This window comes from Chionomys nivalis, chromosome 8 (assembly GCF_950005125.1).
Source record: "Chionomys nivalis chromosome 8, mChiNiv1.1, whole genome shotgun sequence".
Taxonomy (NCBI): Eukaryota; Metazoa; Chordata; class Mammalia; order Rodentia; family Cricetidae; genus Chionomys; species Chionomys nivalis.
The window spans coordinates 25,047,080-25,061,887 of record NC_080093.1 but is presented as its reverse complement, the minus strand read 5'-3'; the positions used below and the strand labels follow the sequence as shown (position 1 = coordinate 25,061,887).

Here is a 14,808-nt window from a genome sequence, read left to right as displayed (position 1 = left end):
TGATTCAAGCCTACATGACAGTTAGCAAACACAGCAGACAGGTAGATGTGGACATGACAAAATGCCATTCACCTGATTACCTTGGGGACAGAATGTTGGTATATTTCCCGCTCAGTTTGTGTGTTGGTATAAAAGCTGTTTGGAGAATAAACGAGAAAAATTCTTTAGGATGTGAACTCAGGACTTCATTGTTGTAAGGAGCTGCGGGCTGTGTTCCTGCCGCCCCAGCTCCTAGTCGCCTGGCTAGCTTATGCCTCGAAATAACAACATACAAACTGTATTCTTTTAAACACTGCTTGGCCCATTAGTTCTAGCCTCTTAATGGCTAATTCTCATGTATTAATTTAGCCTATTTCTAATAATCTGTATAGCACCCCAAGGTGCGCTTACCGGGAAAGATTCAGCATGTCTGACCTGGTGGCTGGCTGCATCGCGTCTGCTCTGGACTGGAGCAGCAGAGTGTCTGCCTGGGAGAAGGGAGCATGGCATCTGAGCTCACTTCCTCTTCCTCCCAGCATTCTATTCTGTCTATTCCACCCACCTAAGGGCTGGCCTATCAAATGGGCCAAGGCAGTTTGTTTATTGACCAATGACCTTCCTCCATCACTTCATGAGGGACCACTGAGAATTCCCCCCCCCCCAATGAGTCCATGGGGTTGCACAAAGATGGGCATAGATTACCGAAGACTAGTAAACCAGAAGCAAACTTTATTCTGGGAAAAAAATTTAAATAAATAAATAAATCTCCATGGGCACAAAAATCTTATCAGCTATCTGAGATCACAGCTGAAGTTTGGATTTGTAAGGCTGTGGCAAAGGTCGGCTTCCAAACTCCCCCTTTTATAGCAAGAATTAGGCAATAACAAAGGAATTTTTACAATCTTGAGGTGAAACTTAGACACAAATTGACCTTCTTTGCATTTTTCAGTAACAGAATTTTTCAGTTAAACTAGTGTTTATATTTAGTCCATTGTTTTTCCATGGTGTCCCCTGATAGTGTTTACCAAGGCTCTGCACCTTCCCTGACACTACCAGTTTCCCATAGCAGGGAAGGGTAGGGGAAAATGCACAACTGAAATGTCACATACACCCCACCACTTAAAGGTTAACTCAGCTCATATTCAGTTGTTGATCATGAGTGGCCACTTTACAGAGCTGACCCTCAGTTTGCAGAGGGCTTCTTCAGTCTTGCAGAGAGAGCTGTTTACAAAACGAAGCAACTAATCCTTAAGCTGCTGAGAAAGCTACTGACAGCCTGCTCTCATTCTTCTAGGCTTACAACTTTATATTTCTTTATTTCTACATTCTTATGTCTGGAATCTACATTTCCATATTCTTATTCTTGGACTCTTCAGTTCTACTGTGGCATTTTCTTCCTGCTGCCTGTTGATCTGATGTAGAACTCCAAGTCCTTCTCCAGCACATGTCTGACTGCACATTGCCATGCTTCCTGCCATAACAATAATGTAATGAACATCTGAACTGTAATCCATCCCCAATTAAATGTTTTCCTTTATAGGCATTGCCATGGCCATTGTATCTCTTCACAGCAATAGAAACCCTAAGAGTTCCTATCCACCAAAGTATTGTTGATCACTCACTGACGGTCATGCTGTTTAATTCAAAAAACACTGACATAGATATTCACACCTTCCATGCAGTACCTGAAACGCAACTAACTAGAGATGGCCCAGTTGTTCCCTTTCTTACTATAGCCACCCCTGTAATTGGTTTTTTACTCTTTGTTCTTTGAGAGGTCTGCCACCCAGCTCCCAAATAAATCCCACAGAGGCATTCTTTCTTATGAATGCTCGGCCTTGGCTTGGCATGTTTCTAGGCAACTTTTCTTAACTTAAATTAACCTGTCTACCTTCTGCCTCTGGGCTTTTACTTTTCTATATTCTATATTCCTTTCTTTCCTTCTTACTCCACAGCAGGCTATGTGGTTGGGTGCCTGACCCCTGGCATCTACCTTTCCTTCTTTTTTTGCTCCTCCCTCTTTTGTTATTTATTCTCTCTGCCTGTCAGTCTACCTATCCCTCTCTCTTGAATAGTTATTGGCTGTTCAGCTCTTTATGATATCAATCAGGCATTTTAGACAGGCAAAGTAGCACAGCCTCACAGAGTTAAACAAATGCAATAAAAAAGAATGCAACACTTCTTTGCACCATTAGACAAATATTCCATGGCATAAACAAATGTAACATATCTTCAACTAATATTGAATACAACACACCCCTATAGTAGTTTTTCAGAAAATAAATCATAAATCCAGTCCATTGTCATTGGGACTGCCAGTGCAAATGTCTGATAAACATGCAAACTTTAAATATATTATTTGTTTAGTCTTTTAAATTTATGTGTATACGCGTGTGCCTGCACAAGCCTACAGCATGCATGGAGGAGTCTATGGAGGCAAACAGTGGGTTGTCATGGACCAGCCTCGACAAAAACACATCATGTCAGGGTAGAGACAAAGGGATTTAGAAATATAGTAAAGAATATGAAAATGAAAATGAAAATAATAACATGGAGAAAACGCCTTTATCCCAGCACATGGGAGGCAGAGGCAGGTGGATCTCACACATATAATCCCCTGAAATATTTTGTAAATATGTCTCCCCTCAGGCAAAGGTGGAAATGGATTACTAGAAGAGAAGAGCCTGCCAAATAACCAGATCCTAGCTTGTCAATCAAACTGCATGTCTTCCTGCTGCTGCCCAATCTTTCTCTCTCCCGTTCCCTTTTCTTCTCCCGTCTCAATTACTCTTCCTCTCCATTGATGTGGGCTATCAGGGATCATCTTTATGAATCCTGAGAGCAGACACTACAGTTTTCTATTGCTTGAATTTAATAAATATGTTATAGATTTAACATGGATAAATCTGTAGAAAGTATCAGTTGTAATTTCCCAAAAGTCAGGAAAATGAAGTCTAAGCCCATCCCAAGCATCATCTTCCTACTGAGAAATAGCAGCGCTCAGGTACCTGGGTAGCATCAGGCACGTTTACTAACATGTGTTGTGTAGAATGAAATAACCTTCTTCATGTTTTCACATCCCATGTGCTGCTCTCATGGGCACAGCTTCTCCCCTGCTTGCCCACTAGACTCCTGGGAGTTGGTTCTGCTATCCCATGCCCTCCTGAGTACCGTGGAAGACAAACCTTTGGAAAACTTTCAACAAACTACACTGAAAGAGCTTGTGATTCCCATAAATTTTAATGGATTTATTTTAGTGGAGGGAAAAGCATCACACATAACACACTATCAATAAGACAGAAACAATCAGGCAAACTTTTTATGTCATCTTCAGTCTGTAAGGTCCCAGCAAGCTTTCTTGCATTACTGTCCCCACACTTAAGTCTCTCGTTAGCTGTGAATGGGTGTCCAGGACTGTGAGAGCTCTCCTGCTTTCAAACGCTCTCCTTTGCTCAAATCTTTTGCTCTGAGGTTGTAATATAGTAAGAGGTGCTGACGACCTAAAAAAATCCTGATTGGAGAAGACTTCCTTGTCCAGCACACTGGCAGGCAGATGATGAAGATTTTCTTTTTTTTTTTTCTTCAGTAAACTCCATTATATTTTTTTGTTTTTTTAATTAATTTATTTATTTATTTAAAATTTCCACCTCCTTCCATCCTCCCATTTCCTTCCAATTCCCCCGACTCCCATTACCCATGCTCTCCAGTCCTAAGAGAAATCAGGGTGCCCTGCCTTGTGGGAAGTCCAAGGATCTCCCTCCATCCTAGGAAGGTGTGCATCCAAGCAGACTAGGCTCCCAAAAACCCAGTACATGCAATAGAATCAAAATTCAGTGTAATTATCATTGGCTTCTCAGTCCAGCCTCATTGTCAGCCACGTTAAGAGAGTCCGGTCTGATCATGTGCTCATTCAGTCCCAGTCCAGCTGGCCTTGGTGAGTTCCCATTAGATCAGTTCCACAGTCTTCCTGGATAGATGCAACCCTCTCGGTCCTGCCTTCCTTTCTTATATTCTCCCTCCTTCTGCACTTCGATGAAAATTTTCTTGTCACAGCACACACATAAGGAAAAAGGTTTGTGACAGCGCTCAAAGGGTTGAGAACAGCAGGAGTCAGTCCTGGCCACCATTAAGTGAGCAGGTGTAGTGGAAACAGAAGTGAGGATGAGAAAGAGGTGGCAGAAGCCAATGAATTTCGGTACTTGGATTCCAGCAAGACTGCAGTTCTGGGGAAAGCAGTCAGTTAGGAGGAATGGAATCTCAGTGATGAGTACATTATCTTCGCAGAGGTGAGCTGCATTCAGAACTCAGGGTTCATCTCCCCAGTGAGCCTCAGAGCACTCTCGTAGTACAGCAGTGCCTCGGGCATGTTCTCTTTCAGCTTGTGGACTAACCCAAGGAGGCTGGTGCTCTCCACTGGTCGAACATTCTCCTGAACCCGTCTTTCAGCCACTTTCTCCAAAGCGTTGAGTAGTTTCCTTTGGGCATAGGACGTTTCTTCTATTTTTAGACCTCTTAAGTAGTGGGTGATGGCCGTGTCTTCTGATTGAAATTGCTGGTAACGGCCATAGTGGAAATGAATGTCCTGCTCTATGTGCCCACTGAGGTTCTTCATGTTCAGCGCTATCTGGAAATTTGCCTCAGCTTCTTCATATTGGCGAATTTCTGCCTGTGCTTCAGCCATGCAAACGTAAGCCATCTCAAACGTGGGCCTCAGTTTCACACTCTTCTGAAATTCACAGATGGCCCGTTGTGCCAATTCCTTAATGCTGCCAGGCCTTCGGGTCTGTCTGTTTCTGGATGTCTTCAGTTGGATCATTTGTTGCCTGTAGCAGAGCCCTATTTGGTAATGCAGGTAGCCAGACTCAGGTGATGTCTGCAAGGCCTTGCGTAGGAGTTGGAGAGCTTTGTCTATGCAGTCTTTCTTTAGGTAATACTTGGCAGCATGTCGAAAGACATAGGTTTGACAGGATGTGCTGCTGAGGGCTTCTTTGATGTGTCTTTCTGCTTCATCTGTGTCTCCTGTGTCCTGAAGTTTCAGGGCAAGATAAACTTTAATATATGGATCTGCTGAATTTAACCTGACAGCCTTCCTCAGGGGTCCCAGAGACATATTTTTGTCATCAAAGTCTTGACGATAGGCGGCTACAGCATAGCCAGTGTTGTATTCGGGGTTTTCAGGCTCAGCTTCCAGAGCTTTTGCAAAGCAGGCCATGGCTCGTCTATAATTCCGTCCTCCACACTTCAGCAAGGCCCAGCCTTCCTCACAGTGCATCTCGGCACACTCCATCCTGTAGCGGAAGGGACTTGCAAATTCCTTGCAAGTATTCTCCACCTTGTCCAGGTAGCTCTGGGCTTCTGCCAAGCTGCCCATGTGGTAATGCACCCAGGCACAGTTGCCCCAGGTCACCACACTTCTCCTGCCCAACTGCTCTCTCCTGGCCAAGGCTTCTGCTTCTCTCAGGCTCTGCAGGGCTTCCTCATGCTGGCCTTTCAGATGTCTCACATAGGCCAGGAGGTTGTGCATCCCCACTGGGCTCATGATGTCTAGGAACTTGATCTGCTCTGAGATTCTCATTTCCAAATCAGGAATGTCAGCGTCTTCAAACAGCAGTGTCCATGTGAAGTGACATTTCAGTTGAAGCAGATTCTCCTTGACCTGATCAGCACCAGCATTCTCTCTGCAAGAAGGAAGCAGGAAGATTTTTCTTTGACAACCTGGCCAGAATCTGACACCACGGAAAATACGTTTTACAACATTCTTGCTTATTTCCTAGAAATCTAACATTTCGCTCGTTTAGAATTTCTTGATATCTGTTTTTTACATTAATCCCTCAGCTCCACTTACTACAACTGTCAGAGTCTCCTTGCACATGCACGTCCACGTACGTGTACTTACCATCTTAGCTTTTGAGTTCATCCATTTATTCACGAATGGACATGGTCACAGAGATACAGGACCTCCCGCATTCTTGTCAGACTCCTGCCCTGAGATGTGAAACTCGACAAAACTATTATCCCTTCTCCACTGTCTGTAAGGACAATGTGTAAAAGTGCCTGCCACCTGAGCTGACCTAAAAAGGACCTGGCCAGGGTACAGCACCAAGTATTGGTCATTGCAGGTCCTTCCCTTTTTATGTCAGACACAAACTACTGGTGTCCTGTCAGAAGTAGGCTGACTCAGAACAAATGGACGTGAGCTCTGCCTTGGGACAGCCTTGTGACACTAGCGATATTATTTTCTCTGGATCTTTTTTCTCTGGGCAACATAGATGGGGGGGGTGACTCAACCATGGTATAGGTGATCCTTCTGTATTTGTGTTGCTTTCATTGGTTATTAAAGAAACTGTCTTGGCCTAGTTGATAGGGAAGAACTCAGGTAGGCGGGGAAGACTGAACAGAATGCTGGGAAGAAGACCAGAGTCAGGCATACACCATGAATCTCCAGCCTGAGAGGGATGTAGGTTAGAATCTTGCCAGTAAGCCACTGTCACGTGGAGATACACTGATTTAATAGAAATGGGTTACTTAAGATGTGAGAGTTGGCCAAGAAGAGGCTAGATATAATGGGCCAGGCAGTAATTTAATTAATACAATTTCTGTGTGGTTATTTCAGGTATAAACTAGCTGGGTGGAGGGATGCCGCCTGCTCCTCTACTCAGGTGGGGCAACAACCCCTCCCCTTCTATAGAGTGGCGCCTACGCTGTCCTCTCCTATGGTTACAAAGAATCCCTGCATTCTAAACATGCATCTACACTCATGTTCTTTCTTGTTTCGCTATGGAGCAGGACAATTACTTCTCTAGAATGTATCACTAATACCTCAATATCACACTGTACCCATCTGTGTAATGGGAATGATATCAGTGTTTCCCATTTCTGGTCTTTGGGGAGATTAGTGAAGCTAAACACATGGCTACGTTATAAACTCCACAGCAGTTTCCTGCTTTTCTATCAGTGTTGAGAGCAAGAGATAGAATTGTGTGATGCGGGATTTGAAGGCACCCACAGCAGCACCTTTGAGTCTTCCATGGCTAGACGGCAATAGACCCTTGGTCCTGTTGGTAGTTGTCTGCCAGAGGCCAGAGATGCCAAAGAGCTTAAATCAGCTGTCTTTTGCTTTGATCTCATCAGATGCCAAGAACTGAAACAGGAGGTGCCATACCTGTTAGGTTTGTCCCATAAAGGACACTCTAGCTTGGAGCCCTTAAGTGTTGAGAAATAGAACATGACAGCCGTTTAGAAACCTCATGAATCAGTCATTGGACTCACCAGCCCACCCATCCCCTATGCCTCTACCCTGATAATGTTATGATCAAAATCCTGATGACTCTGGATATCGCCCCCCCCCTTCTGGGTTCAACGTCTACTGTAGGAACTTCATCTTCTTTCTTTCAGTTAAGTTCTCATAATATTTCTGATTTCTGATAATCCCCAGCTAAGGTCCATGAACTCCAGTTTTAAATACTACAAGACCAGAATACAGCAACATCACCTCAAAGGAAGCTTTGTGTGACAGGCTAAAATGCTAGAAAATCTCCAAGATGCTGCTGCAATAAAAGTGATTTTGCCTACAAAGAATTAAAATAACTACAAACCTAAAATAATCAATATATTACGGTGCTAGCATGAGTATTCATATGAGAGAAAAAGGCATATATAGCACGAAAGATGGCATTACAGAAAGACATGGGGCAGAACACTGAGTGCATGGTAAAGCCCTTCTACCTACAGGGGGCCATAGGAAAACTCCATGGGCCGAGTGGCTTGCACAACAGAACTTTGGGGGCTCTATATATCTAAATAATTTATTTTTCATACATAACAACCTCAGTTCCGCCTTCTTTCTTTCCTCCTGCCCCCAACATCCCCTTCTTTTCACTGTCCATCCACTCCTCAGAAGGTAAGGCGTTCCTTGGGGACTCAACCAAGTATGGCATAGCAAGTTGAGTCAGGACCAAGACCATTCCCCCTGTATCAAGGTTGAGTAAGGTAATCCACCATAGGGAATGTGCTCCAAAAAGTCAGTTCATGCACCTGGAATAGGTCCTGATCCCACTGCCAAGAAGCCCCACAATAGATCAAGATACATGACTATCACCCCACATTCAGAGAATCTATTTCAACACAATGCAGGTTCCACAACTATCAGTCCATAGTCTGTCTGTGAGCTCCAACTTGCTCGGGTCAGCTGTCTCTGTGGTGTTTTCCCACCATGCTCTTCACCTCCCAGTCTTGTTCATATGACCCCTCCTCCCTCTCTTCAACTGAATGCCAGGAGCTCAGCCCAGTGCTCGGAGTGGGTCACTGCATCTGCTTCCATCAGTTACTAGATGTAATTCTGTGATGACAAGTAGGGTAGGCAGTACTAAAAAGCAGTTTTGTCTTGAGATTTGCCGGCAAAAGGATGGAACTAGAAAAAGCTTTCTGACTGAAGTAACCCAGTCCCAGAAAGACAAACACAGCATGTACTCACTCATAGTGGATATAAGGCATTCTGGGAGTGTTCTGAAAAATAGAGATAGAAGAAAGAGAAGAACACAACACTTTCCTAGCAAATGTAGAGTCTTAGAAGTGACAATCTGGAAGCAACTACTCTGAGACAGGGGCTTTTGATTTAGAAAAGCACACTTCTCAGTAAGGGACTCAATGGATAGATGTCCCTTACATTTTGGAAATCTTACAGTCTTATGATTAGTTTTGAATGCCATTTCTCTACATAAGATGAGAGATAGAATTCACCTCTAAAATTTTTGAAAATTTCATTGTCTTGAATGACCAAAGATGAGCTGAACAAAGATGGTAACAATGGACAGGAAACATACAGATCAGATAGGAAGAGTCAGTGAAGCCTCAATGATACAAAAAGAACAATGAACAACCAGTACAGTGGGGATGGGAGAGCTTCTATCCCACAGGCTAGGGTGTACAGCACCAGATGTCCAACCCTGATACCATATATAACAAGAAACATTATAAATGCTGGACAGGACCATACACATATCTATGTTTATATATGTGCATACATTAACAATCAATGAAAAAAGAAGGCAATGATTTTGGAGCAGAGTAGGAAGGGTAAATGTGAGGGTCTTTAAATAGGAAAGGAAAAAAAGGAGAAATGTAATTATATATTAATCTCAAATATAAACAAAAACCTTGTGGAATAATACATTAAAGTAAATTAAGAACAAGCAAAAACAATTTTTTAAAGCACTCATAACGATCAGGAAATAACTTTGCTTAGGGGCTTCTTCTAAGTCTTGTTCTCTCCATGATCCTCCTTATCTCATGGAATTTCAACTGTGTTTGTGGAGGGGCTGCAAATGCCAAGGCCCACCTATGAAGACCGGTGGACAGCATTAGGCGCTGGTCTTCACCTGCTTGTTTTCTGAGAAGGACAGACAGTGGTCGGCAGCTTTTAGTAATAGCACTGAGACTGCCATTCTCACGCTTGCTTGGCAAGCCCTTTACCCACTGAGCCATCTCTCCAGCACCAGTCTACGTCTCCAAGGGAAACAACTGTGATGCTTCTTCCTCCTGTCACGTGATATTTCAGATCTTAAGAGAGTTGCATGACATTGGGGTCCCAGAGAGAGCAGCATCAGAGATAATGAACGAAGCTTGTTGAGTAGAAACACTGACATCCCTTCTTTCCCTTGGCTTCAAGCAATGGACAGAGGATGCTCAAATGTCCTTGATGTACCAACCAGCAGAGGTGCCACAGTTCTTTGTTCAAGCCATATAAAGGGTCATGAGCTTCATGGCCCAGTGCTTTTGGGCTTATCCTTCATCTCACTTGTCCATTCTAATTTCCAGAACACTGTTTCATAATAAAATATTTCTATTTCTCTTTCTAATCATATACCCCTGGTAGAGTTCAATTGATGCTGGACACAATTATTTGGATATTTGAGAAGTGCCTCTGGAAATGGTTGGCAGTTGTCCCTGTACTCAAGTCTTTACTGATAACATTTGGTAAGCCAGGTTAGAAAGAGATAAAAGCAGAAGTTTTTTATAGTCTCTGTGTCTGCCTGTCTGTCAGTCTCTTTGTCCCCCTCTGTCTCATTCTGTTTTTCTCCTCTTGTTCTGTATCTTTCTGTTGAGCAGCACAAAGTCCTTGACCCCTCAGATGAGCACGAAGGAAACCAGCAATTATAGACACATAGGATTGTTTCTTCAATAAGAGAAATGGATAACTTGTTTTTCAGCCCTGAAGGCTGGGAATAGAGATCATTAATAGCCTGGTGATTGTGCTCTCTGTAGAGCCAGATCTACAATGCCCCCACAGTAGGACCAGAGGTGGCCAATAGCTAGGTGACCTTTGCTTTATCTGTATGGTCAAGTCTCCCCAAGCTCCCAAATCAGGGAGGGACGTGTCTAATGCCCAAAAATAACCTCTATGCTATCTGTAAGACTGACACCTCACAGAATTCATCCCTGGGCTCTTAAGGCAACACATAAAAGGTATCTCTACAACCTGTCTTCTTAGAAGTACTTGGAATTGAGATCCAGTGCAATTATGCCTCCTTGTGGACAGAGTATTGTATTACACCAAAGAATTTTTTTTTTTTTTTTCAAATTCAATTGGGCTTAATTTAATATTCTCACAACAAACTGCTCGGGGGTCACACTCTAGTGAAGAGTTCAAGAATAAGAATATTAAAATGTAGATTCCAGAAATGTAAATTTAGAAATAAAAAAATTTAATGTTGTAAGTCTAGGAAATGAGAACAGCTGTCAGCAGCTCTCTCAGCAGCTTGAGGATGAACTACTAACAATGGGTTATTTCGCTTCACAGCCCAGAGCTCTATTTACAAGGCCAAAGCATCTCTCTGCAAACTGAGAGCTAGCCTATGGATATGGGCTGAGTCAACTGTTAGGAGATAGATATATGACCTCTGGGTTAAGCCTTGTACCTGCTATGTGAAACTGGCAGCATCAAAGGGGAGACCACAGGGCTTCAGTAAACACCACCTGAACATCCCAGGAAGAAAATAGATTAAGTATAAACATTGGCTTAACTAAAAAAAAAACCTTTGTTGATGGAGACTGTAAAATAAGGCAATCTGTATCTAAGTTTACTGCTTATGTGTTGCTTTCTTTGGTTAATGAATAAAGAAACTGCCTTGGCCTTTGATAGGGCAGAACTTTGGTAGGTGGGGAAAACAGAACTCAATGCTAGGAGGAAGACAGCAGAGTTAGAGTGCCACCATAGAGCTGCCAGAGGCAGACATGTTGAATCTTTCCAGTTAAGCCACTGTGACGTGGCAATATACAGATTAATAGAAATGGGTTAAATCAAGATGTTAGAGTTAGCCAATAAGAACAAATGGGCCAAGCAGTGTTTTACTTAATACAATTTCTGTGTGGGTATTTCAGGGCTACGCTAGCCAGGCAGCTGGGATGAACAAGCAGCCTCTCCCTAAAACAACTGGCACTCGAACGTGGTCACTAAATCTACATAAAACCTGAGAGGGCTTGAAAAGGGAATTATAGAAGAAAACAATATATCATGAAGTTTAACACAGCTTTTTGCTGTTTGCTGGTGGTGTTTCATAGCTCCTTTAAGAGAGATTTTCCTGACTCAGAAGTTGCAGCAGGAAAAAAAAAAAAAAAAAAAAAAAAAAAAAAAAAAAAAAAAAAAAAAAAAAAAAAAAAAAACGGCCTTTTACCTCAGCCTAAAATAAATAATCCATCTCTGGCTGTGGTCTCAGCTAACTGATAAGCTTTTCGGTCCCCAGGGAGATTTTTTTATTTTATTTTTTACTGGAATCTTTTTTCTGGAATAAAGGTTGTTTCTGGCTTATTAGACTTTGGTTGTCTATCCCACCTTTCATGACCCCACTGGACCCAAAATCTAGAAGTTTGAACAACACTAGCTGACTAAGGTGTGTTCAAACACATTTTTTTTCTTGCCTCGTGCAGACCCTTACTCTGCCGGCCAAGGCATTTGCAGAGAGCCCAACGTTTCTTCTTCTCTGATTCTCTTTGTCTCTGTCTATGAAAGCACTAAATGCATGTTTATTCCTTTTGTTCCTGGGCACGTAGAAATGATGGTCATTTTTCTATAGGAACATTAATCATGGTCTAGGGCCGTCAGATTCAATCCTGCTTTTCTTTGATTTCCCTGCCTACAGCAACCCACAGCTGGAATTAGAGATGTTGTCCATACATTATGGAAAATAAAAACATTAGCATGGTAGCTAAGAACACTCTGAAATCTGGACAACTTCTGTCTATGGAGATCTGCTTTGACTTGAGGCTCACAAGGACCCTTTGGGGGAGCTGTGCCCCAAGGGGAGGCACATGCACTTGTGCATAAGCACTTGCAGCAAAAAAGCTGAGCAGCACAGAGGCAGCCGCCATTTGTGTGGGCAACTGGGACAGAGAGCAACTTGGATTCCACTGCGCACATGCACTTGGAGATGTCAGCATCCAGCCTCCCCTGTGCACTTGGAGATGTCAGCATCCAGCCTCCCCTGTGCACTTGGAGATGTCAGCATCCAGCCTCCCCTGTGCACTTGGAGATGTCAGCATCCAGCCTCCCCTGTGCACTTGGAGATGTCAGCATCCAGACACCCCTGTGCACTTGGAGATCTCAGCATCCAGACTCCCCTGTGCACTTGGAGATCTCAGCATCCAGCCTCCCCTGTGCACTTGGAGATCTCCAGCCTTTCTCACACTGCAGGCACTCATTTGCAAACCACAGTGCTAGCCACCTGCTGGAGTCATGGGAACTCTGGACCAGGCACAGCTTAATCATTGACCCTATGACCATGACTGTCACCTGAAAGCCCTTAGTGTCTTCTACCCTCTTGTTTATTTTATTCCACAATTTTATACCTCTGTGTTTTCTGGATTTATTTCTCATCATACAACCGAAGCTCACAGCCGCCTCCATAGTAACGTTCTGTAGATGCTTCTATGTGCAAAAACATACAATGGTTGCCTATGAAAGAGATGACCACTGTAGCCCTAGATTTAAGAGAAAACTACTCTACTTACTGACATTTTCAACCCAAAAGGCAGTATCAAACATAAAAGCACGAGACATTTACATAAAAAGACTTAACATGGAGCCAGCTAGTGGTGTGCATGCCTTTAATCTCAGCACTAAGAGGCAGAGGCAGACAGATCTCTGTGAGTTTACAATGAGCCTGGTCTACAAGAGCTAGATCCACGATAGGCTCCAAAATTACAGACAAACCCTGAGTTGAAAAACAAAACCAAAAATACCAGAAACCAAAAAAATTAAAAAGACTCCACAGTGCCTAGTACTTCTTTATGTTTTATATGTGTGTATGGATGTGAATATACATACATATATGCATATATTCCTGGAGGTATTTAGTTTCTTGCAGGAAAAGATTTAAATATCTCATATCAAATATAATAGAATTTCCACATTTTGTCTCTTACTAAGGGACAGAAAAAATGTGTCCTCTCTTGGGTTAACCCAGCCAGGGAAGGGCCAAAAGCACTTGAACCAGTAACCTTGAACAGCATCTCAAAAGATCCTGAGTGTCTCTAGGGTCCATCCCAAGAGCAATGAACGTGTGGGGTTAGGAGATGGGAAGGAATACACTCTAAGCAGCTGCTCTCTTTTAGGACTCTAAGTACATAGAGTGGTAACTTATTGTGTTGTAGGAGGTCGTGTGTTTGTCTCGACTGCCCAGAACCAAACTGACCACGCAGACACTGTATTAATTAAATCACTGCTTTGCCCATTAGCTTTAACTTCTTTTTGTCCAACGCTTACATCTTACTTTAACCCATTTCTGGTAAACTGTGTATCACAAAGTGGCTGTGGCTTACTGACAAGATTCTGAACAGAGTCTGTCTCTGGTGGAGTTGCATGGCTTCTCTCTGATTCTGCTTTCTTTCTCCCAGCATTAAGTTTGGTTTTCCTCACCTAGCTCTGATCTAGCTTATCACGGACCCCAAACAGTTTTAACCAATGGTATTCAAAGTATATAGAAGGGAATCCCACATCATTATTCCACTCCTGAAGTTCTTGTTGGTAATTGTCTCTCTCTATGGGATGAGCATGCTATTATATCACCCAGGGATTTGAACTACATGTCTGAGACAGCCTTAAAAACTCTAGCAAGTATTCTTTCACTCATCCAGCCCCATGCCCACATTATAATCATTGAACAAATTCTCTGGTCCATCAGTACAATTAGCATCCTTGTTCACTTTTCAGTAGTAAAAAGAGAACCCATAAGACATAACAAATCAGTGTAAGCAAACTCATCAGAGCTGGCCACAAGCAAATGTCTGTGTCATGGGCTCACTCAAACTTCAGAGCAGGGAAATCCTTACCCCATGGTGGCTGTGAAGGTGGCTGCAGTTCTCTGGACTTTCACCTGGACAAGACTCCTCAGGATTCTTTCTTGATGCTCTGCTCTCTTCTGGACTTTTGCACCAAATGGACTTCTCATATATAAGCTGGGAAACCGTGCTATAAAATGAGGTGTGGTGTTGCATACAACAGTAGGGAAATGAAACTGAAAACTGAAACAAAAGCCTTCAGGTTTCTTGTCAGCGAAACTGTGGACAACCAGGTATTGGCCTTCTTGTTCTCTACTCTGAACTGATAGGGAGAAGGCTCTGGAATAGACTGACATGTCAGTTCCCCTCTCTGTCCAGGAGATGCTGTTACAAATGGATTGATGGAGGCAATGTGAACATAAAGGACCAGACTGGCATCTTCACAATTATTTTTTCATCAAAAGTACTGATATTCTGCACTTGCTCTTTGGAAGTGAGACTATGGTCATGTTGATTTGATGGGATGACAAAAGGGAAGTCTAGGGATACCAGAGT

General features: G+C 43.0%; 1 protein-coding gene across 1 annotated transcript; it reads right to left on the bottom strand.

Moving 5' to 3' along the window:
- Positions 1-4,183: 4,183 nt before the first annotated feature.
- LOC130880446 (interferon-induced protein with tetratricopeptide repeats 1-like) lies at positions 4,184-14,319 on the bottom strand. Its single transcript, XM_057779470.1, has 2 exons — positions 14,305-14,319; positions 4,184-5,657 (listed from the first exon to the last, which is right to left on the bottom strand). Exons 1-2 carry the CDS (start codon positions 14,307-14,309, stop codon positions 4,277-4,279), a joined length of 1,386 nt encoding a protein of 461 aa, XP_057635453.1. The 5' UTR covers positions 14,310-14,319; the 3' UTR covers positions 4,184-4,276.
- Positions 14,320-14,808: the final 489 nt, after the last annotated feature.